Source organism: Achroia grisella, unplaced genomic scaffold, assembly GCF_030625045.1.
Source record: "Achroia grisella isolate CSIRO2021 unplaced genomic scaffold, CSIRO_AGI_Agris_v1 utg628, whole genome shotgun sequence".
In the NCBI taxonomy this organism is placed as follows: Eukaryota; Metazoa; Arthropoda; class Insecta; order Lepidoptera; family Pyralidae; genus Achroia; species Achroia grisella.
The window spans coordinates 587,486-611,252 of NW_026712968.1; the positions used below are offsets into that span (position 1 = coordinate 587,486).

Below are 23,767 nucleotides of genomic sequence, written 5' to 3' on the forward strand. Positions count from 1 at the left end.
TCATCCATAAGAAATAAAAATATAATTCATTAAAAAAATAAACCTGGACAATTGACACAGCGCCATCTAGTCCCACGGTAAGCAGAGCTTGTGTTATGGGTACTGGACAATTGATATTAATATAGTTTTTTTTTTTAAATCTAAATACTTATATATAATTTTTTTCTAAATCTAAACTAATATTATAAAGCTGAAGAGTTTATTTGTTTGTTTGCACATGCTAATCTCAGGAACTGCTTGTTGGAATTGAAATATTATTTTTATGTTGGATCCATCAGTCATTCAGTCCATTTGTTGAGGAAGGCTTTAAGCTATATAACATTACGCTACTATCAATAGGAGCAGAGCTGCAATGAAAAATATTCCAAAAGGTGGGTAAATGAAACGCAGACGAAGTTGCGCGCGTCAGCTAGTAAATAATATACATAGTAAACAACCAGACAGTACAATCATATTCATGAATACAAATGTATGCACCGTGCGAGGAATTGAACCCGCGACCATCGGAAATAAAGCGTCACCGTCATAAAACTTGCCATCCTCAAGGCTTTGTTTGACATTTCATTACATAGTATAAAACAAAGTCGCTGTCGCTATCTGTCCGTCCCTATGTATGCTTATATCTTTAAAACTACGCAACGGATTTTGAAGCGGTTTTTTTAATAGATAGAGAGATTCAAGAGGAAGGTTTATATGTATAAGACATGTACATGTATGTGTTGTTTATATAAAACAATTACACATGCAAAATCCTATGGTATCCCTCAGGGTTCAATAAACTACGAAATAGCTGATGGGTGATGACTGGCGGCCATCTTGTGACGTCATGCTGACTGGTACACTTGGCGGCCAGTGAAAGTGTTCCTTACCTTTGCCCTATCTATATATTTAGCACACGGCAACTGCTCACTATATATCCCTTTATACATATACTGTGCCTGCGATTTCACCTGCGTTAAATCATTACATAGTATAAAATAAAGTCGCTGTCGCTGTCTGTCCGTCCCTATGTATGCTTAAATCTTTAAAACTACGCAACAGATTTTGATAATATATAGAGTGATTCTAGAGGAAGGTTTATATATACAATAGATACACCCGGGCGAAGCTAGGGCGAGTAGCTAGTTTCTAATTAAAATATAGCCTATGTGTTATCCTAATGTATAATAAGCTGTAAAGTTTCATCAAAACCCGTTCAGTAGTTTTTGCGTGAAAGAGTAAACATCCATACTTACAAACTTTCGCGTTTATAATATTAATAAGATAAATGTACATATAGCGAACTTATATACAAAAGAACAACACAACCGATATCACGTTATCACGTGAAATCCGTGATACCACTCATGCGTTGTCATTCCAGAAGACTAGGATCCCATGCCTTTGTACCTTGTAATTTCGTTGTCATGTCTCACCTTTAAACCGAAAACCATCTTACAAATATTATTTATTTATATGAATCTGCTTTTAACATAACCAAATCGCTGATAGGCGATGACTGGCGGCCATCTTGTGACGTCATGCTGACTCGCTTTCCATATTCAAAAGTTCAACGTAGTATGGCAGAGTACCTACTATGTATAAAAATCATAACAAATGTGTAAAAAAAGATTTTTTTTTAATTTGAATTTCGAACTCTTCGTATCATAGGATTTGATGACTGGCGGCCATCTTGTGACGTCATGCTGACTCGCTTTCCATGTCCAAAACTTCAGTAGCATGGCAGAGTAAATACTATGTATTACAAGCATAACAATTATGTAAAGAAAATATATTTTGTAAAAATTTGAATTTCGAACTCTTTATATCATATGATTTGATAACTGCGGCCATCTTATGACGTCATGCTGACTCGCTTTCCATGTTTAAAAGTTCAACGTATGGCTAATGGCAATACAAACCGCCGGAGCCAAATGAAAAAAACAAAAGTTCAACGTAGCATGGAAAGATATATTCTTTAAAAATTTGAATTTCGAAGTCCTTAAAACATGAACCAGGTCACTAGCAATATAATATTTTTAATAATCTGTGAAACCTTTCTTTTCAGCAGGTCATATCTTCAAGTAATTGCTTGCATATATTTATTTTAAAGATTTTATCACAAATCTTTGTTTTGATTAAGAGGGGTCTGTCCTTTAAAATTAAATAAATAATCTTTTCTGTGACACTGTGTAATTTTTCTTTTTTAAGAAACTGAATATAACATGGTTTAAATTTTTTTTTCAATTTTCATAAGGGTGTAGCCAACTCTTATAAAACGCATACTTTACGTTTAAGTTTTAACACCGCGTAAGTAATTTTTGTCGGTTTTGACATTTTTACTGACTCGGTAGAAAAATGAGATAAATTACAACTATTTACTATAAAAATATTATAAAGAGGTAAATTATAAAAAGAGAGAGAAGAAAGTCACCAATACTACGATTTTAAATGTATAACAATTTAAAAAAATGCCATCTCGCCATGCTGTACAATTAATATAACAAATCTTATTATCTTAAAAGGGAGCTCGGCTGCATGATTTTTTGCCTTGGTGCGGCGCAACAAAAAAGACAAAAGGGTTGCATTTATCTTTGAAGTGCTAATGTGTTGATAATTTAACCTTTTTTTCTTACTTTAAACCTTCAAGATGCAAGTAGTAGCTATTTAGTTAATTCTCGAGTGAAGTGAACTTTCTTATTTACACGGCTTATATTTATATTAAAACATTATTGTTCAGTTTTTTTTTCTATTCTAGTGCCACCTACCTTCTGTGTTTTCTCCTCTACTCAAATGATCTGGATGAGATTGCATAAGCGATAAGGCTGTCTTTTGATATTAATTAATGTAATTTATTTGGTTAACACTATGTTATTGTAACTGAATTGTTTTTAAAGAAATAAACATTTTTTTCATTTTTTCATTTTCATTTGGTGCAATAAAGAGTATATAAATAATAAAAGAAAAGGGGATTTTTAGTAATAGAATTGTTTATTATAATCCAGTTAGGTCAACCTCCACTGGTGCCCCGCTAGCGTACCATGACCATAAAAAAAATTTGCTTCTCGTATTAATATAACTATTGTATTTCATAAACCAATTAACATTATGGTTTATAGAGTTGGCCCTTAACTATTAACTGTATGAGAATGCCGAAAATTTAATCCGAACAATCTACATAAAAATGGAGTGCCAGTTTGTAATATTGAAATAACCGTTTTTTACTACATGCATATGAATATAAATACGGAACATACACCAAAATAGCATTTTCTACAATTATTGTCGGTCTGTCTGTCTGTTTGTTCCGGCTAATCTCTGAAATGCCTGGACCGATTTTGATGGGACTTTTTTGGCAGGTCTTAGTCTTTAGGCTACTTTCGTTTTATAAAAGATATTTTAATTTAGAAAAATAAGATTAATTAAGATAAGATAAGATTACAAAGAAATAGGTATACACAGTTTCAGAAAAAATTGTTTTGTAATTGCAGCGACTTGCACATGTGGACAAAACCTTCAAAATTAATCTTTAAACAGTTGCTTGCAAATATGTCGCATTAAAAAATATGTAACACAGATTAATACAAAAACATATTGTTTCTAGTGACGTAAGCAATAATAAAAATAAAACTATCCTGTTTTGCTTGTTGTAAGTTTTAAGAACAATGATCCTATAGGTAAGGCTTAGGTGCAAGGTGCATACGTCTATAACTCCAATCGTAAAGTTAAGAGAAATTAATAATTACATGAAGTCAACACACCTTTCTCTTGGAAATCGAAAGAACCCGTTTTTATTCAATTCCGTTGTAATCTTCCAGTCACATAAAAACTAACTTTCAACGACTTAATTTAAAGACGAAATTCGAATTCAATGAAATTAATGTAATCAATTTCTTTCAATTTAAAATCGTTATCTATATGCATATTAAAAACGAATTTAAATATATTCGACATAAAGTCGAAAATCTTTAAATATGTTTTAATAAACCCTCGGAGATGTAGGTATGGTATTAATCATTTTAATTTATATGAGGAAAACTTGTTCCGAGCAGACTGTGATAAGCATTTGAGTCTTATTACCATTGCAACAAAATCGTTTATTGAAAGAGAACACCTACATGTTCTTAAGATAATATTCGAATTGCCTATTGTTTTAAATCTTAGTATATTATGTTCCACGCTTGAAATAAATTGGTTTTTGGATGTATATTTTATAAAATACATTCTACATTTAAATTTGTATACAACGCCGTAGCACAAAAGTTCAAATTGCTTTGCGTTTAGAAGGTTAGTTACACCCTTCTGATAATACGCAGGAAATTATTGATTAGCGAGCGAGCCGGCCAATCAGAGGGCGTCTCATGACAAAATGGCCGACAGGGGTAGCTCTCCCTTTAGTAAATTTATATACGTCCATTTAATTTATTACGCATTGTGTTGCTCGTGCATTAATCTTTTTCTGCTTTTATTAATGGTCTCCCTGCTGTTTTATTTTAATGAAATGGTTTGTGGGCGATTTCCCGCGCTCCAGCGACGCCATCTTGCTTTTTGGGCGCGTTCGTAAGGTATTGATTTTTCTTTGGCGTAGATTAATTGTTTTTCTGGATAGATTGTTCTCGAAACAATGATCTGGTAAGACGGATTTATACCAATTACTACTGGTTCTTTCATGCCTCAAATTCCTTTATTCCTTCTTATATTTTCAAAGCTATAGAATAGCATATCTTAAATTTACATTATTTTAGTAAATATCAACCTAAAGAATTTTTTTTATGTATGAAGCCGAACTCTCCTAGATTGTAATTGTGTCTCCTGAATGAAACCTGAATTGAATCTGTGCAACGTAATACAATTCATCGCCACACGCCGGAACCTAAGTGGTTTCGAACAGTGCGGTTTCAGGAGCTTCCTCCCGCGTACACTTAGATTGTGGAATGAACTACCTGCCGAGGTTTTCTCGGCAGACTAAGCATTGGGTTTTCAAGAAGGGTATTTTAAGGTTTCTTAAGAGTCGGCAACGCGCACGTGACACCCCGGTGTTTCAGGCGTCTATAAGCTACGTTGTCCGTATACCATCAGACGGGCCGTATGCTTGTTCCATACCACCATCATCGTAGTATAAAAAGAATAGTAGTATAGATAGATAGACAGATACGTAAGTCCCTATAGTATTTTCAGTGAGAGTCTAAACCAGTGAAACGGGCTTTCTTTACCTAAAGTCGCATCACGGAGAGCCATCACTTTCCTTGTCATTAAAGTTAGCTAGGGCTAGGTTTTTGTGCAAATTTGTCTTTCAAATCAGCCGCCAAGCAGCCTGATTATGAAAATATCATCTATGCCAGAAGGAATATAGACAGTTTCAAAAGAGTTAGTGATTGCACCAATAAAAGCTTACGTAACAATAACAAACTGATTTTACCTAAATGTCGTTTGGCTAAAGTTAGTAATTCGTTTTATGTCAATTGCGTAAGGTTTTACAATAAAATACCAGAGTCTGTTATAAATCTGCCTGAAAAAAGATTTAAATGTCATATAAAACACTTCCTTTGCAAAAAAGCTTACTATATAATTGAAGAGTTCGTTAACTATAATAATGTTTTTATAGAAAAAATTTAAATCCATAGCACTGACAATATTATCTGATTACACTAATAATGAGTGCGTAGCGATTTCTATGTTGATTCGCGTGCCTCTTACTTGTTATACTGTAATTATTTATATAAAAACATAGATTAAAAATAGCAACACACAAGTTTCTTGCTAAATTTTTCTTTTGATGAATCTGCATTCCGAATGAGTGGTAGAATCAAAATATGACTATTCAAAAGTGCTTGTAATGAGTTTATTTGAATAAAGATTATTTCTATTTCTTACTTTATTAGTCATTTGGTAGAAGAATCAGTAAAATACTATATGACATATAACATCTTAGATAGAAAATAAGACAGTATAACATCTTAGACCACTGGAATGGCAACGCATGAGTGGTATACGGTCACATGATAACGTGATGTCTGCGGTAATGTTCATAAAGGCATATTTGGCCTCGGTGGTCTAGCGGTTCAGCAGACCGCTTTCCTTGCGATGGTTGAGGGTTCGATTCTTAGCAATGCAATCATTTGTATTCATGAGTATGATTGTTTGTATCGGTCTGGATGTTTTCTATGTATATGTAATATGTTATATGTAATATACAGTTATCTAGTACTCATAACACAAGCTCTGTTTATTGTGGGACTAGATGGCGCTGTATAAATTGTTCAGTGTTATTTATTTATTGTTTAGATTATATATAGTCTAAATTCTGGAGGAAAGGACTTGTCAGAAATGTGAAATAATTACTCCATCACCAGCAATGTGATGGGGTGGGTTGACTTCCACACGGTTCCCCCTGGAAACCATCGTGATAAATTCCTTGTGAATTTATCACGATGTGCTAACTGACCTGACCTCATGCTCATCTTATCATCCTCCAATGGTGCCCCGCCAGCGTAAACCGTTAGCGCAGGCGGGTGCACCACTCCATTATTACAGATTTGGCCTTTTTTAAGAAACGCTTAGCGAACGAAGAAGTATCAAAAAACAACGGACGCTGTACAGGACTCCTTATTTTTAAATATTTATATTTTATACCGGTTGCTATGGTTTTGTTATTATCCTTGCTATTGCTCTTGCTTTCATATAGTTTGTTACGACATATATTTTTATAATATATTATTACTTTTACATATTGCGCCTTTAATTACCAACATCGTTGACTGCACTGACCCCAGCGCCCTACACACAGTCCCATACAGACGCCACTGACCATAATTACTTTGACATGTTCAAATTTCCAATTTAAACATTCTATTTTTAAAATCCATAATTCCAATTTTAAACGTTCTATTTCTTACATGTACAATTACAAACTGAAACTAAATTTTTAACGTTCTATTTTTAAAATGTAGAATTAGAAACTGAAACTAAATTTTTATCGTTCTATTTTTAAAATGTAAAATTACAAACTGAAACTTAATTTTTAACGATCTATTTCTAAAATCGGACATTTCTAAACTGTTATCTAACATATCTTACTAATACCCATTTTAAACGCGAAAGTTTGTGAGTATGGATTGAAGGATGATTGTTACTCTTTCACTGAAAAACTATTGAATGGATTTTGACGAAACTTGACAGTAATATAGCATATATATTAGAACAACACATAGGCTACGAATTTCATGCGACTGAAACCGCGGCCATAACTAGTAACTAATATTATAATATGTAAAATTTGTGAATTCCTGATGTTGTAGCTGTATAATCGCTAAATCTACTGAACCGATGTAGAAAATTAAATACCAATAGAAAGCCGTGTTATTTGTGTGTGTCATAGGCTATATATATACAACATCACGCTACGACCAATAGTAGCAGAGCTGTAATGAAAAATGTTACAAACACGCGGAAAATGCGAGGTAGACGAAGATGAGCGTGTCAACTAGTATACCTACTACATATATAACATTAAAAATGAATTTATATTATTGTAGACATGTATAACATTTGTTTGAAAAGAATACGAGCTGAGTCTCTTGTCAGTTCTTCTCATCTCGATATCATTCCGAACTGACGGTAGATTTGACATATCATAAGAGTCTGTAATAGACCTACATGAATACAGATATTTTGAATTTGAATTTGAATTATCTATTTTTTATTCAGTTATCCCAAAGGCAAAAGGACTCGGCTCATACAGCTACCTAATATAACCAGCCAGCATTATAATACTGACGTAGCGTTACGATTTTTTTTATCAATCAATAACTGTAGTTTCGCCACAACAAATCTATTTATATCATAAACTCGTACATGCCATAGAGTAGAGTGTTTTTTTACAAGCGTTCAGGGTGTTTCATAGTACGAGAAAACGCCCAAGCATGATGATTAAACATTTTGTTGGAAAATTTGTGAGTCATCTAAATAGAGACTGTTTTGATGACTGCGATAGGTTATGTTCGTTATCATTGCAAAGGGCATTCAACCTACTTCATACATATACATAGATAGATAGAATACACTTTTATTGTATTATATATAAAGCCAAAAAAAAAATAAAAAAAAAAAAAAAAATTTTTACAGATGAACAACCTACTTTATAAATATACATAGATAGATAGATATAATACACTTTTATTTGCATTACACATAAAACAAAAAAAAATTATAGTTATTTTGATAACAAAAAAAATCTTTATAGATGAATAAAAAAATCATGTATCTATATGTAAATAAATTTATGCTTATTTTTTATCATTATCCCTACCGTCCAGTTCGGCTACATACCTAATATATAACACAAAAAAAATATATATAATGATTTTAATAAAAAAAAAAAACAAATATTTACAGATGAATAAAAAAATCATGTATATGTAAATATGTTATGCTTATTGTTTTATCCTTATCCCTACCGTCCAGTTCGGATGGTTACCTACTTCAATTGAGAAGAACTGGCAAGAAATTCAATTGATTAGTACATTTCTTTTATTACCATCATCATTACATAGTATAAAATAATATATAACTCGAAGGTGACTGACATAGTGATCTATCAACGCACAGCCCAAACCACTGGTCGGATCGGGCTGAAATTTCGCATGCAGGTAGATGTTATGACGTAGGCATCCGCTAAGAAAGCATTTGACAAATTCCATCCGTAAGGGGATAAAATAGGGGATGAAAGTTTGTCAATTTTAAACCAATCGGGCTGAGACTTTGCATGCATAAAGCTACTATGACGTAGGCATCCGCTAAGAAAGGATTTTGATAAATTCCACTCCTAAGGGGATAAATTAACGCGAGCAAAGCCGCGGGCAAAAGCTAGTATAAAATAAAGTCGCTGTCGCTGTCTGTTCTTATGTATGCTTAAATCATTCATAGTTTTTTTAATAGATTGAGTGATTCAAGAGGAAGGTTCATATATATATACCTAATACATGTATACAGTGTTCAGGAGTACTTACTTAATTAAAAACATTGACATGTATAATTTATAAATATTTCATTAATACGAAGTTGACATACTCATATTATAAATAATGTACGTACTTAATATTGACTAACGAATAATAACCAAAATTGACATCTGTTTTGTCTGTTGCATGTCAGAAATGACAAAATGTGTGAAACTAGTTCTAAAAAAACATCTATTAAACAATCTCATTCTTCTTGTGATGAAACCACACATGACTATTCAGTGCTTGTAATGAGTTTATTTGAATAAAGATTATTTCTATTTCTATTTCTATTTCTATTTCTAAAGATCTTAAAAACCACACATGTACCACATTTTCAATAAATATTCATTTCATTTCATACCCGTGCGATGCCGGTGCGAGTAGCTAGTTAAAAATAAAAACAAGTATAAAACGGGAAATAATCAGCAAAGAACATAGACTAAAGACTATAGATCTACCTTTTTTTTATATTAAAATTTGAGCGCGTTTGACCACAATCTAACCTGATGTTAAGTGATGTGGTCTGCCTGCCTATTTAATGCGTGGAAAACGCGGTTTCCTGTTACTATCAAGTCCGTATATAAGTCAGTTGAGGAACCAAACATAGATACCTACTTCCATGAAACGAAATATGGAATTTTATAAAAATATTTTTTATACAAACGTCAGTTGGTAGTTCCGCCTGCAATGTATCCCCAATGGATCTGCCCACCCCCCGTGCTAGCGTGATGTACCATTAGTCATATGAGTCAGCTATTTCGGGCCCCCTCGATCGATACATGTAATTAAACATTTTCGTAGACGAATCCGGGTGCCTAATAAATATTATAACCGTATATTATTATGCTTGCGTCTCGCAATGAATAAAAAAGTTATAATTATTTTTTAAGTTCGGGCTCGAATTCCCGCCATCTTAATTTTAAATTCAAATAAAGAACCCCGAAATGTATCAACTGCAGTTGTGTTTCGTATACCTAAATACAATAAGAAAGTTTAAAGAAGGCATAATTATTTTTAAGTTTTCTGTGATTTCCCGCCATATTGATTTTAAATTTAAATAAAGAACATCGAAATGTATCAACTGCAGTTGTGTTTTATCTAAATATAATACAATAACAAAGTTTTTAACTGTAAACTCTGTTGAACAGAAACGGTATCATACCAAGATAATTCGTTGTTTATTAATTTTAAATTTATAACTTTATGAATGTAAAATAATAGTGTTGTTTCCTTTCGGCTATAAATAGTTGTTTTTCTTTAAAGTTTGTTGCTTACATTGATTTAAATATAGAATTTGAATTTCGTCTAACAATATTCAACAACATTTTCTCAACTCATTTTTGTAAACTTTTTCTTTCTTTGTCATAGTCATTGTAAGCAATAATTAATTGCAACGCGTTAGTTTTTTTTTAGGAAATAAATTACAACCTACTATATTCGGTACTAAGTCAACTTAGCTCCTTTCTAAAAGTGACAAAATTTTTAAACTCGTTTGTGTTAACCAACAGATAGTTCAAAAATCAAAACTTCCTCCTTGTAATAATAATACCCATAGAATACAAATAAAATTTTCAGCAACTTTTAAAATGATATAATGTTTTAAAAGACTTTTTGTTCTCAATCTGTCAATAATTTATGCATTAAAAATATAATTTGAATTGTGATCGAAACGTTCCAATTTTGAACAAAGAGATAAAAAAACCAATAATAAAAGTCGATTATCTTCGAAATTTTGAGAAGGACACGTTTTCGGTCGGAGCGGCGTCTGTTCAATAATGAGCTCAAACATGTCCACTTCAATTTGATACATCCTTACCCTAGCTCGCTCGGAAAAATGAACTGTAGACGCGACCCGTAATACGTTTCAAGGGTTCAAACAAAACTGGCCGCTGAGCGGGAGTGACAGCCGCGTTCGAATTTCAAAAAAAGAATCATTCTTTTTCGAACTTGACTTTTCCACAAGTCATCGTCGCGGCCAGTGTTCTCTGTGATTAATACTTTGGGCCTTTTTTCCTCGCAGGATTGTCTATGGTTGCTTTTTTTCTCGAGAATTGGTGATATTATGAATTTCTGTAAGCGCTGCCTTTGATGATAATGGAATTCCTATTGTATGTTCATATTTCTTTTACGATAACATCTGTCGCATTGTTAAACAATTTCACTATTGCTAAGTATTCTGCCGTCCAACCATTCATGTATTACAGGCAATACAACTCAATTACCTTCTCTATAAATCTATACTAACATATAAAGGTGAAGGGTTTGTTTGTTTGAAAGTTTTAATCTCCAGAACCACAAAAAGGCTTAAAGATTTTTATAAATGAATATTTTAACATACACTATACTCTATTTAAGGTCTTACTACATACATTTACATGTTTAATAAAAAATAAAATAAAAAAATTAACTGTTTAAGTTAATTTTTCACTAACTGTTCCGTCAAAGGGGCTTGAAAGTAGTTGAAAGAGACATCCCAAGTTATAAAATTAACCTATATTCTGTATACCAGTTATCTACGGTTACTCGTTATGGCTGTGATTTAAATGGGCTATCCAACACTTCAATATTAATCAAAATCGGTTCAGTCTGTGATTTAAATGGACTATCCAACACCTAAACAATAATCAAAATCGGTTCAGTAGATTTTACCACATATTATTAGTTACCACATATTATAATATTAGTAGACATACATATTTAGTCGCCTTTCATTACTCACTCACCTATTTCATATATTTACATACTGTACATACTTTCTTTTATCGTAATATTGTTTTTTTTACTGAAGTACCTTTAATTTTGTATATAAGTACATACATGCTTTTATTAATAATATAGTTTTTTAATTGACATAAAAAGAGCAATATAATTGTATAATAAAAATAATGTAAATAGTTCAGAGTATAATTTGATATAATTTTAACTGAGTGGTAATGATAAAACGAAAAAAAAAAAAGAAAATATTAATAAGACAAAACATAGAAAAAAAATATTAAAAATCATTATATGAGATTGCAACCGCTAGCCAAGAAATTTCTGTGGAATGACTAAAATTTGTTTTTTTAATACAAACAGTAAAGTATTCTTTGTGATGTTTTTTAAAACTGTGTACGGTAGTCAGATGTCTGAATGGTGGCGGGATGTTCCAACATTTTGTTGCTTGGTAGCGGAAGCTGCCAGTATATGGTCTATCGGCGCTACCGTGGCAGATTGCCGTCGTCAGTGCCGTGACCATAGAGACAATTTTATTTACATATTTTATTATTATTTCTTATGTATGTTAGTCTATAAAGTATTTAATATATGGGCCATGTAGCCTGAATTAAATAAATAAATAAATATGCCACAGTTCTGTGTACTTGAAATGATAATTTCGAACAAATGAATCTATGAACTATGTAATTATTCTATATACTTATACCTACCTCCCTACCCTGTAATACCTTATACACTTTAGAGCTTAACAAAACCCCAATTCTGCTCACAACAATGAGAGATGGGTATGAATTGATTTTAATTCAACAATAAAATTATTAATGATCCAACTCCCACAGGATTGAGACGTTCTCTGGCAGTACATTAATCATAATGTATGACAATATGGGGATCAGGACAGAGCATGCAGCCATACATACATACATACAGTGATAACCATACAAAGTATTGTAGTGTTACCATTATCCATAAATTCAAACCATTCTGTTTTCCTTGGTTCCTTACTTTTTAAAAGAATTATTAAAATATTTGCGTGTTGGATTATTAAAACAATATATTATATGTTTTTGTAGAAAAAAATTACCTAAAATTCATAGCGCTGACAATATTATCTGATTGCACTAAGAATGAATAAGTAGCGGTTTCTATGTTGATTATCGCATGCCTCTTACTTATTATAGTGTAATTATTTATTAAAAAAGAAGATTTATTTAAAAGAGCAACACACAAGTTTCTCGCTAGTTCTTATTGTGATGAGTCTGCGTTCCGAATGAGTGGTAGAATAAAAAATATGACTATTCAAAAGTGCTTGTAATGAGTTTATTTGAATAAAGATTATTTTTATTTCTACGTCAATCGATTTAAAAAAATATATATGTTTTTGTTACTGCTACCCCCTAAAATGTGAGTAGGTATGGGGTAGTAATAGATTAGTAAGTAACTTTCAGAAATTAATGCATTTATATCCACCACTGTTACTTAATTTCAAAGACAAAAACAAAACAAAGCCAAACATAACTAAACCTAGTATTTCACATGTCAGACAAAAAAAATACATATTTGGTTAAAAAATCTCCGTGAAAATCGATTTACAATTGTTTATCACTGAAAATACATAAAAAACACATGAAACATCTCCTTTTTTTAAGTCGGCTAAAATGTAAATTCACGGGCACCATTTCTTTATACTACATACAGCTAATACCAGTTCAATCAACAAACAATTTCAATACAAACCAAGCAGAATATACACGAGGGTGCTTGCAGACTCCCCTTTACAATAGGGGTTGTAAATACGTAGGGTTCAACCCTACCCTATATAATATATATATAAATCAAAAAGGTTACTACCTATGTTTATGTTTTTGTTTGACAGCCTCGGTGTAGTGGTTTAGCACTCCGCTTTACTTCATGGTCGCGGGTTCGATTCCTCGGCGATGAAAACATTTGTATTGATATGAATGTTTGTATTGGTCCCTGTGTTTTCTATGTATGTTATGTATGTATTTACCAAAAACAATGTATTTTACTATTTCTATCAGTTATATATACATATATTTTGTAAATACATTCATATTATACATAGAAAACACCCAGACCGATACAAACAATCATACTTATGAATACAAAGGTTTGTAAGTAACAAATATATTTTTAAATATACCCAAAATCGCTTTATAATTCTGCATTCTCTTTCTTTTTCTCTCTCTATAATCCTAATATATAAATATAATAAAATACCAGATGATATAACGACACTTCCACGAGGACGATTGACATATAAATTAAATAGTTGGTTACTCAACAAATGTTTTTACTCCGTAAACGAGTTTTTAAATTAATAACAGTGTAATAATAATAATAATATGTATTTGTAATTCTCTGATGACAATTGATTTAATAATTAAATAATATTTAATATATTGCAAAATTTATATATTTTGCATGCCTAACGAGGCAAAACATAATGGGACATTATATTACAATAACAACCAATGTAAACCTATGTTTAGTGCAAATAAATTTGATTTGATTTGATTTAAAATTCTCGTGTCACAACGTTTGTAACAAAACTCGTTTGAAACGACTTGACCGTTTCTTATGAAATGTGTACATTCAGTAGGTCTGAGATAAACTGTTCGGATCGGACATAAACTGTTTTTCATACCCCTAAGTGAAAAGGGTGGTCCAATTCAAAATTAATTCTTTTTGGTAATTTTTTTTATTATTCGGCATAATTAAAAACTACCTGCCTATATCTACATTTTTATTCTTTTATCCCTATTTATTTAATAGTAAAATTAATATATATTACAAAACTACGTTTTCTGAGTTACTTAGTATTAGAATAAATTCTAAATAAATATAATTATTAATCTATATGGGAATAAGTATTAATGTATTCTAATACCAACATTAGAATACATTTTAAATATAATAACTAATTTACTTTTCGAAGTTGATAAAAAAACTAATATAAAAATAACTCACCAGTTTCCGTGTCCACAGTATACGAGAGTCCCGCCCAAGGATCATCCTGAAGCAAAATTGGCTATCAAACTACATAATATACCTTCACGACTACTATACCGCATGGGGTAGACAGAGTCATTGTCAACTGTGGTGGTGGTGGTGCACGCAACACTTGACATGTCCACATTTCGCTCGGTAGACCCCCTCCGATCGTCCAATTCAAACGGGGATCAAAATTACGACGGCCTGAGCCGAGGTTCGAACCCCTAGCGGTGCCCTCAGACTGGCGTCGTATCCGTCAGGCGGTAGTTGTCCTTCAGCCGCTCCATAAGTCCTTCTTTTGGTTTGGAGTGCCATCATTTACTAGCTGTACCTGCGACTTAGTCCGTGTGGAATTTAACTTTATTTTTCTAATGTAGCGTAAGTTATTTATTTATTTACTTTACCTTATTACATCAGCAAAACCTGTCAAATACAATTAAATTCGATAACTAGTATTAAATATAAGTAAAAAAAGTATAAAACCATACCTCTTTAACTTCAGTATCCAACAGCGACGCCTTCACCTTTTCAATCTTCTCCGTTTCTTCTTTCTTCTGCTGTATCTTCTCCTCTGCCAGCTGGAGCTCTTTATCCAACTCGTCACTGACGACCTTCGTCGCTTGAGGACCCTCCTGATGAAAATCCATCAACTTTTTTATATTTTTTTAATTTCAGTGCATTCTGATCCCAAACCTCTGCGTAGCTCCCCCTGGTACCCATCATTAAACATTTTGGTGAATTCGTTATGTTGAGCTACCTGTCGTCGTCCACTGGTGCCCCGCCAGCATAAACCGTTAGCGCAGGCGGGTGCACCATTACATTATCAACCATTAAAAATCCCAAACTGAAGGAGTAAATGGGATTGTTTGTAATTTGGACTGACCTAATCTACATTAAAAGTTTTTGGCTTATATGTCACGATACGCTACCTGACCTGCCCTCATCCTTAACTGGTACCAGCCATTGTAACCCATCAGCGCAGGTGGGTGCATTCCATTATCATACATTAAAAAAAATCGATTTTAATAATGGTGTCTCCAATAGATAGCTTCATTATTAGAGTCATACAAGCTATGTACATTCGACGCACGTAACGCCGCGGCATATAGCTAGTCTTCTACTTGTTCAGATATAATTTACATATAACATTAAGACGAGAAATAAAATATATATACAACTGTATATAACACCACGCTACGACCAAAAGGAGCGGAGCTGCAATGAAAGATGTTAAAGAATCGAGGAAAATAGAGGTACGCGGGTCAGATATAAAAAAATTCAGGTATCACTATAAAAAATTTAAACTCACCGGCTGGACAGGGTCCTCGAGAGAGAAGCCCATATCCACATCCTGCTTCCAAAGGACCTCGATAAGGTCCATGTCCTGTAACAAAAGAGAAATAACATTTTAAAACGGAATTTCATGATAAAACATTTACAATAAAAAATTTATAAAAACGATGTTACATAAAAAAAATTACAATAAACAAATCTGATGTTTATTTGAGATTTGTTAAAATTCTAGATAGTCTCATTTAAAAAAGAATGAACATATGCAACCTCTTCGCTAAATTATATTAAATAGCTTTTTTTGGTTCGGTTTTTGGGCAACGCAAAAGGAGTCAGCCCATAAAGCCATGTCTTCGACAGATTAAATTACATTTTATGAAAAAAATGTACAGCTGTCAAATTTAAATGTGTCATTCCTAATTATCATTGGCGCGAAAATAGAATATTTTACTCTAGTATTGTCTAAATGAACTGAAATATTCGATGTCTTTCCTAAATAGAATAATCCTTACCTCCTTACTAATATTATAAATGCGAAAGTTTGTAAAGTATGAATGGATGGATGTTTGTTACTCTTTTACGCAAAATTCGTTCAGTGGTAACCGAACGAATTTTGATGAAACTTTACAGTAATATAGCTTCTTACATCAGAAGAACACATAAGCTACAAATTTCGGGTGAAACCGCGGGCACAGCGTAGTGTTCTACACGAAAGAATACTTTTGACTTTAATAAGAAAACCCGTAGTTTATTTTACCGGCCGAGGTCGGAGGTCATTAACTCCACTATTCATATTTGGAACGCATTGTAGACGTTTCGCGTTACAATCGAAGACATCTTTTTTTCAAACTTGTTGAATCTGACCATCGACAAGCTAGAGTATTCTCATGGCGGGCCAACAAAAAATAAATACTCATTATCTATAACTCGATCTCAGACATGGCGTCTTCAGTAATAGCCGTTTTATCGCATACCTCATCTGTGTTTTACATCGTTTTACATCCGAAGTTGTGTAGCGTGTTCGAGTGAGACAGATAATTGAATATATGTTATAAATAATAAGGAATTTGGTTTTTAGCATATTTTTATATTTATATTTTATATATAAATATAAAAATATGCTTATATATTTTTTGTTTTTTTAATTTAATCCAACATGCTAAGGCATTTTGGTTTTATACATTTGAGAGCGAAATATCAAGTTTTTTGTTCAGCATGACATCGACAGTCGACAATGCCTCAAACTATCCCATATGAATACAGTCATTAAAGAATAATATTTATTATATGTACTCCATTTTTTTATGTAATTGGAATAACAAGCTGAACCCCTAGCGGTGCCCTCAGACTAAAGTCGTATCCGTCAGGCGGGAGTTGGACTTCAGCCGCTCCATAAGTCCTTCCTTTGGTTTTGAGTGCCATCTGCACTCGCCCCCTAACGTCCGGTGAAGATGTAAAGGCCAGCTGCGGCCAACAGCATCAGAGTAGACAGAAAAAGAAATTTTCACTATGAAGAACTAAGATGTCAAATTCTCTCTTCAATTGAAACAGCTTACAAAGGAAGATGGCGGCTAAAAAATGTAAGACTGATGTACACGCAGTTTACTTTATCTACCACAAAGTCTATCACATGTTTCTGTTTGTAATATAGATCTCTATAATAAGTGCAGACAGAATAATACAATTAAATTTTACTGAACGCATTTAATCCGCCATGTTTAATTGGCTTTATCCATGCTACATAAAAAAGTAAGTTACATTCTTCCCCAAATCAAAATCAATCTTAAGAATAAACAATATGAATCATTTTAGATTATTCATCGCCGAGATTGTGTTCTTTTATTGTTTTAAATTAGACGCGATTGACATACGTATTAAACTAGTTTGTATGTTAATGTATTATATATTTTGTTCTACATTAATAAGGTCTAGTTTTAAATGGCATTTGTGTGTTTGTTATCACATATTGATGTAAATCACTTGACACCCATAGAGCGCAAAGGCTTTATTTTTGTGATCGAAGTTCAGTGTGTAGGTATAACGTAAAACCGGTTATTGTAGACTGATCCACCCTTTGCAATAGTGATGGGACGTGGCGGAAGTGTAGTAATGAGGACCATTTTCATGGATGAATAGTGATGCACCCGCCTACGCTAACGGTATACGCTGGCAGGGCACCAGTGAAGCATTATAAGATGAGAATTAAGTCAGGTAAATTACCCTTGTTTGTTAACTATCGTGTGACGCACCATTAATTAAAAATGGTAAAGTCAATAATCATGTAACCTGAAACGGAACGTCAGAGGCCAGAGCCAAAGTAATCTATGTGACATTGACAAGTGGATGACGGATGATGGAACGTAAGCAGCGGGAGTTTTGGAGCGAAAAAGTTGAAGTGTTTATATTATTATAAAAACAAATAAGAGATAGGTAATTGTGAATATTGTAGGCATTGAGGTGTTTCTCTCCCTGACTAACCGGTATTACGCCTAAGTCGTCAGGATACTAGTGATTCTAAAAGTTCAGAAGCGGTACCAATCCCGCCTACAAATTCGACCGTAAGGTAATTCTGACTAGAAGTTGTGGTAAGTGAGTTTACGTTAATAACACGCATACCATTAAACGCAGTATCTCACTTGTTTTATTGAACTTTTGGATGAATTGCTTTCTACATATTAAATAGATTTAGTATGTACGATAACTTGCGAGAGTAATGACATGACATGTAGCACGATATTGAGATATACAATATACCTAAGAAAGAAGTATTATGAATACATTAAGTATAAAACAACATGGATATCTAATTAGTTTAAAATACAGAGTAACTATTGTTATGTTATTAATGCCTATGATAGAGTATGATAGGATATCAACAGATTAGAAACAGTTACATTAACTATGTTGACATACAGGTTGAACATGAGAACACATACCATGTTATACATATAAACAGTGTAATGGTATTGCTGAGTTTGTTGCTAATTCACAGTAAATTAGTCAAACTTACTGTTCAGTTTTGTGTGTTTGTTCTACGTGAATTGAATTGAAGAATTGTTATTATTTCTTTACATAGGTACACATATATGTTTGATGATCCCATTTCAGATAAATGACAATCACAGGCATAGTCCAGGTATATGTCTTGATTGTGGTTATAGTCCCAAATTGAGATACTGTCATATATATATTATATTGGTTGATACTTTGATATGTGTTTATTAATGAATTAATAAAGCATATTAATATAGATAGACACAGTATATTGTTGACATAAACTGATACAAGCTACATAACATGTTATATTTCATAATATTACATATTAAAGACATTTTAGATGCTATCTCATGATTAGCTGTGAAGCTCAGTGAAAATAGTACTTAACTCTGATAGTACAATTATTATATTTATTTCTTGCTGTGTTTTGAATTTTATAAATGTATATATATATATATAGCAATGGCTAACAATTGGTAGTAAACTCCAATGTTAAAAACTGAATAACTGTAAACTATTATTATTAATAGTTCCTTATTTAATTATTAATTAGTATAAAATCCAATTGAGATCTATTAGGATCCTCAAGGTTATCATAATCATATGATATTGATTATTAATGTGTTGAAAAAGCACCTAGAGATGATATCCAATTCCTCAAAGGTGTCATATTATGCTGGAATTATATATTATATGTATGCTCATATTGAATGTATTATATGTTTGAGCAATTGGTTCACTTCTTTGATGCTTCTCTTGAAATTCATTAGAATGGCCCTTAGCAGCCATTGTTGATCAATAAAGGTACTTAAAGATCCTGTAGAGGTACCTGTAGCTATGTACATTTGTCATTGGAGACAATGTTTAGTAAGTGATTGTTGGAATTTATAAGCACCCAATTAATATGTGACATGTTAGAAAGTGATAGATTACAGGTAAGACTATTCTTACATGGTTCAGTTTTGTAAACTATGAAGTTGTCTTTTAACCTAAAGAAAGGCTTTTGGTAAAGCCAGAAATGGATGTTGTTGGGTCTTGATTGTACAAAAGACCTGTTGACTTTAGTTTAGTTTTATAATTTATGAAGTTGTCTTTTAACCTAAAGAAAAGCTTTTGGTAAAGCCAGAAATGAATGTTGTTGGCTCTTGATTGTATTATTGATTATACAAGAAACCTGTTGAATTTTCTAAACAATACTTGAGCAACAAGTTTGTCTTTAAATTTACTATTAGTGTTATGAATATGAATAAAAGTTTTTGGAAATAAGTTAATATTTGTGTACATACAGAATGTTTGGATATATATATTGAGTTGCAACAGTGAGAGTATTTGCCTTTTGATGAGTTATAACTCTCCATACAGTAAATTGCACAAAATGTCATGATTTTATAATATGAATATGTACAACATAAGACAATTGTTATCACAATAATGAAAATAGACTATTGTAATATATTGCAATGTATTGCTATATTGTCCAATCTTGTGTACTGCATAAGCTAATGAACTGAAGATTTGCTGCAAGGATCTGAGCTTAAGTTATCCATTGAGTTTTATTATTTAGTGTCATTTGTAGAATGACAGTACTAAGAAACTATAAAGTGGACAGATTCATTGTTAAATCTGTATTGGAATTGAAATGTCAACCAAGGAGGAAATCATAATTGTTTAAATTCAAATTGTATTATATATTTGTGAAGTACAGATAATAAAAAATAGAATATATAAAATATATTATTGAATATTAATATAAATAAATGTATATCAGAAGATGATAATAACTGATTTAAAGCATTCATGAGTTAATAATGAACTCATCTTGAAGTTAGCACATGGATTGTGTCAAACAGTGTGGTCTAGAATTGTGAAATTTGGATAATAAACTTTATAATTCAGATATTATGGCAGAGGGATGGAAATAAATGAGTGCATAGCACTCTTTTGTTTTGTTGTATATAGGTATGGACAGATGGGAGAGAATTAAGTGAATACATGTAAACTGTGATATGGTGAAATAGAGGAGAAAGGAAAATTGGATACTATTTTTAAATGGTTTATGTAACTTACCTTTTATGTATTTGTATACTACAGGATTATAAAATATTTTATGATTTGACTAATGAAGTTTCTGTATATTAATTAGTTATTATTAAATAGTCTCTGTGGGAGGCAATGTTAAGATATTCAAAATACATAAGCTTTAAAATTATTATAGAAGAAAATTATGAGACACAGACAGACAAGATTGTTAGGAAAGTAAAGAGATATGGATATTCTAGAAAACTTTGCTGATGACCTTGGTAATGTGGTTATTAATAGGCTGCATAACTTTCCATGCATGGAAATTCATTCCCATTCTATACAACCGTTATATATTTATGAGAATTCCTGATTGTTGGTGTTTTATGCTATGCCTTTATAAGCATGTGGTTTGTTTTATTTAATATAACTTTGTTACCAAAGAGGATGAGACTGAAGTTAGTCAGTTTTATGAAGATAGCACTCCTATACGGTGCCACACTTCCAATTATCTTCTGTGAATCTACTGTACTGTAGAGGACAGTGCATGGCGATTTCGGTATAACTATGACAGGAATATATAAGTTTGTATCATATGTACAAAAGAAGATTGTATCATATGTACAGGTATAAATACATATAGTAATGCCTATTTAACATTTAAATAGTATTGTGATTGATTGGATTGTATGACGCCATATAATGAAATGAAAAATTTATAAGCCAAGAGACCAGTGATAGCCAAAGAATATATATATATATATATATAAGAAAATGGCAGAGACGACAGACAAAAGAAAAGTAGGACAGCAGAAAAAAAGATAAGCAGATGACATAAGAAAAAAAAAGAAACAGCAGGAAAAGACTGGATGCAAACTTCCATAGGGAGAGACGTGGATAGTCAGTATGGACGAGCTGGTTTATGAATATGGATACTGGCGCAATTTATGAGATTTTTATATGGTTTACTGATGGATAATAAACTACTTTATGAATAGCATATATGTAGAATGAAAAATAAATACTGCATGGTCTAAGTTGTAAGTTTTACATGTTATAGAGAAGTATTTGTTGAGAAAATGTTTGCGAGCTGAGCCATTGTTCTTTAATTATAATGGTATTATAGTGAATACAAATTTAAGAAGCACAGGTAGTTAAAAGAAAAAAAACAAAAGGACAATTGATTGTTGTTAAATGTATGAGCATTAAAGTTTTGAAAAGTGTACATGGGTATACTAGATTTAAGTTGAAAGGATCCTATTGAACCTATAACTGTTTTAAGAGACCTTTATATCCAATGCAAATAAAATGAGAGAGAATATAAGTTGTGGAAGTAAGGCTATATCTGTCAATTTAATCCCAGGAATATATAAGAAAAGTTACTAGAGGATATAAATGAAAGTTAAGATATAAGAAAGTTAAATATTGTTAAGGATTACAGTTTACAGTTATAAATTACTGTTGTAGATGGTTTTGCCAATTTTATTAATTTCTAGTTAACCTTTGTTAAATCTTGAGATATTGTATCTATTAAGATTTTAATTAATTAAAAAAAAAAAAAAGAGAATAATCGAAGCGTATAATGCTAAATTAACGAGCATGTAAGAATTGTTGGTATACATGTTGACTCAATTGACTTGAATATGAGATTGGATGTGTTGTATTTAGACCATTGTAAGGCTAAGGCTTTTAATAGTGAACTCATCAACATATAAGAATTGATGTTGTCACTTGCATAGCATACGAGAACGGATGTATTAAATAAGTGAGGGTGTTTTAATGTTGAATTGTACAAAATTACAGGTGTAGAGATATTGGAAGTTTATAATAATAACGGTGATGTTGTTTTCAAATATTTGGTTGATATTCATCAGATAATAAGATTGAATTAAATTTAAAGCGTTGTCTTTGACGACGACGGAAGTTAAAATTTTTATAAGTAATGATCAACGCAATCAAATGCTGGGCATTTGATTCCATAGATTAGTCTGAGCACCTATATGCACTTGTATGTGTGGCTGAACGCCCTTTGGAGAAATCGGATTGACTATTGTACTAACTAAATAGTTTAAATTGAAATTAATCCTTTCAGAACTGATTTTATGTGTCTGGAATTTAAATATAACTAATGGCTTGAGAACATGGTCTGCTAGTAAGCAGAAAGTTACAGCCGAATACGCAGAATATTTTAGAAAATGTGTTGTAATTAATGGGAAATTAGAAGAGGTGCTAATTTATAGAACCCAGACACCGTATACAGACACTTTAGAAATATTATGAATAAAGAGCTCGAGGTGTACAAGATAGTTACACTGCAAGATTGTAGTAAGGACGATCACAAGGTAAAATTTGATACATCTCGATGGAAAATAGTCGGTAAATATACGCGGTGAAGAGTTGTACATGAACGAATAGATCTGAAAGATTAAGGAATGCTAGTGATACAATGATGAGTTACAATCGATGACAAGCTGAATTATGAGCAAAATGGGCTAATAGAACGGGCGGTTGATATGACAATGAAAAATGATTTGCAATACTTCGATGAAATTATGAGATTAATAGAATAGTAAAATTTGATGGGAGTGCATATAACCCATAGTTGAGTTGCAATGTAGAGCACTTGAGGCTGAAGTAAAAATAGCATAGTACCATAAAGAATATGACTAGTTGGAGGCCGTAACTCCTTGCGTGCGCAAGCGGTGAATGCCTCATTGAGAAAATGACCAGTTGTTAAATATTTGATGTGT

At 32.1% G+C, this 23,767-nt stretch overlaps 1 protein-coding gene across 7 annotated transcripts in view; it reads right to left on the reverse strand.

Moving 5' to 3' along the window:
• The window catches only part of LOC131849008 (segmentation protein cap'n'collar-like), a 147,822-nt gene that overhangs the window by 74,351 nt on the left and 49,704 nt on the right, over positions 1-23,767 (reverse strand). For all 7 annotated transcript variants that reach the window (XM_059198981.1, XM_059198980.1, XM_059198984.1 and 4 more), the window contains exons 3-5: positions 16,021-16,095; positions 15,200-15,343; positions 14,688-14,733 (exon numbers count right to left, since the gene is read on the reverse strand). In XM_059198981.1, coding sequence (XP_059054964.1) covers positions 14,688-14,733; positions 15,200-15,343; positions 16,021-16,095 — 265 coding nt within the window. The remainder of the gene's footprint in view (positions 1-14,687; positions 14,734-15,199; positions 15,344-16,020; positions 16,096-23,767) is intronic.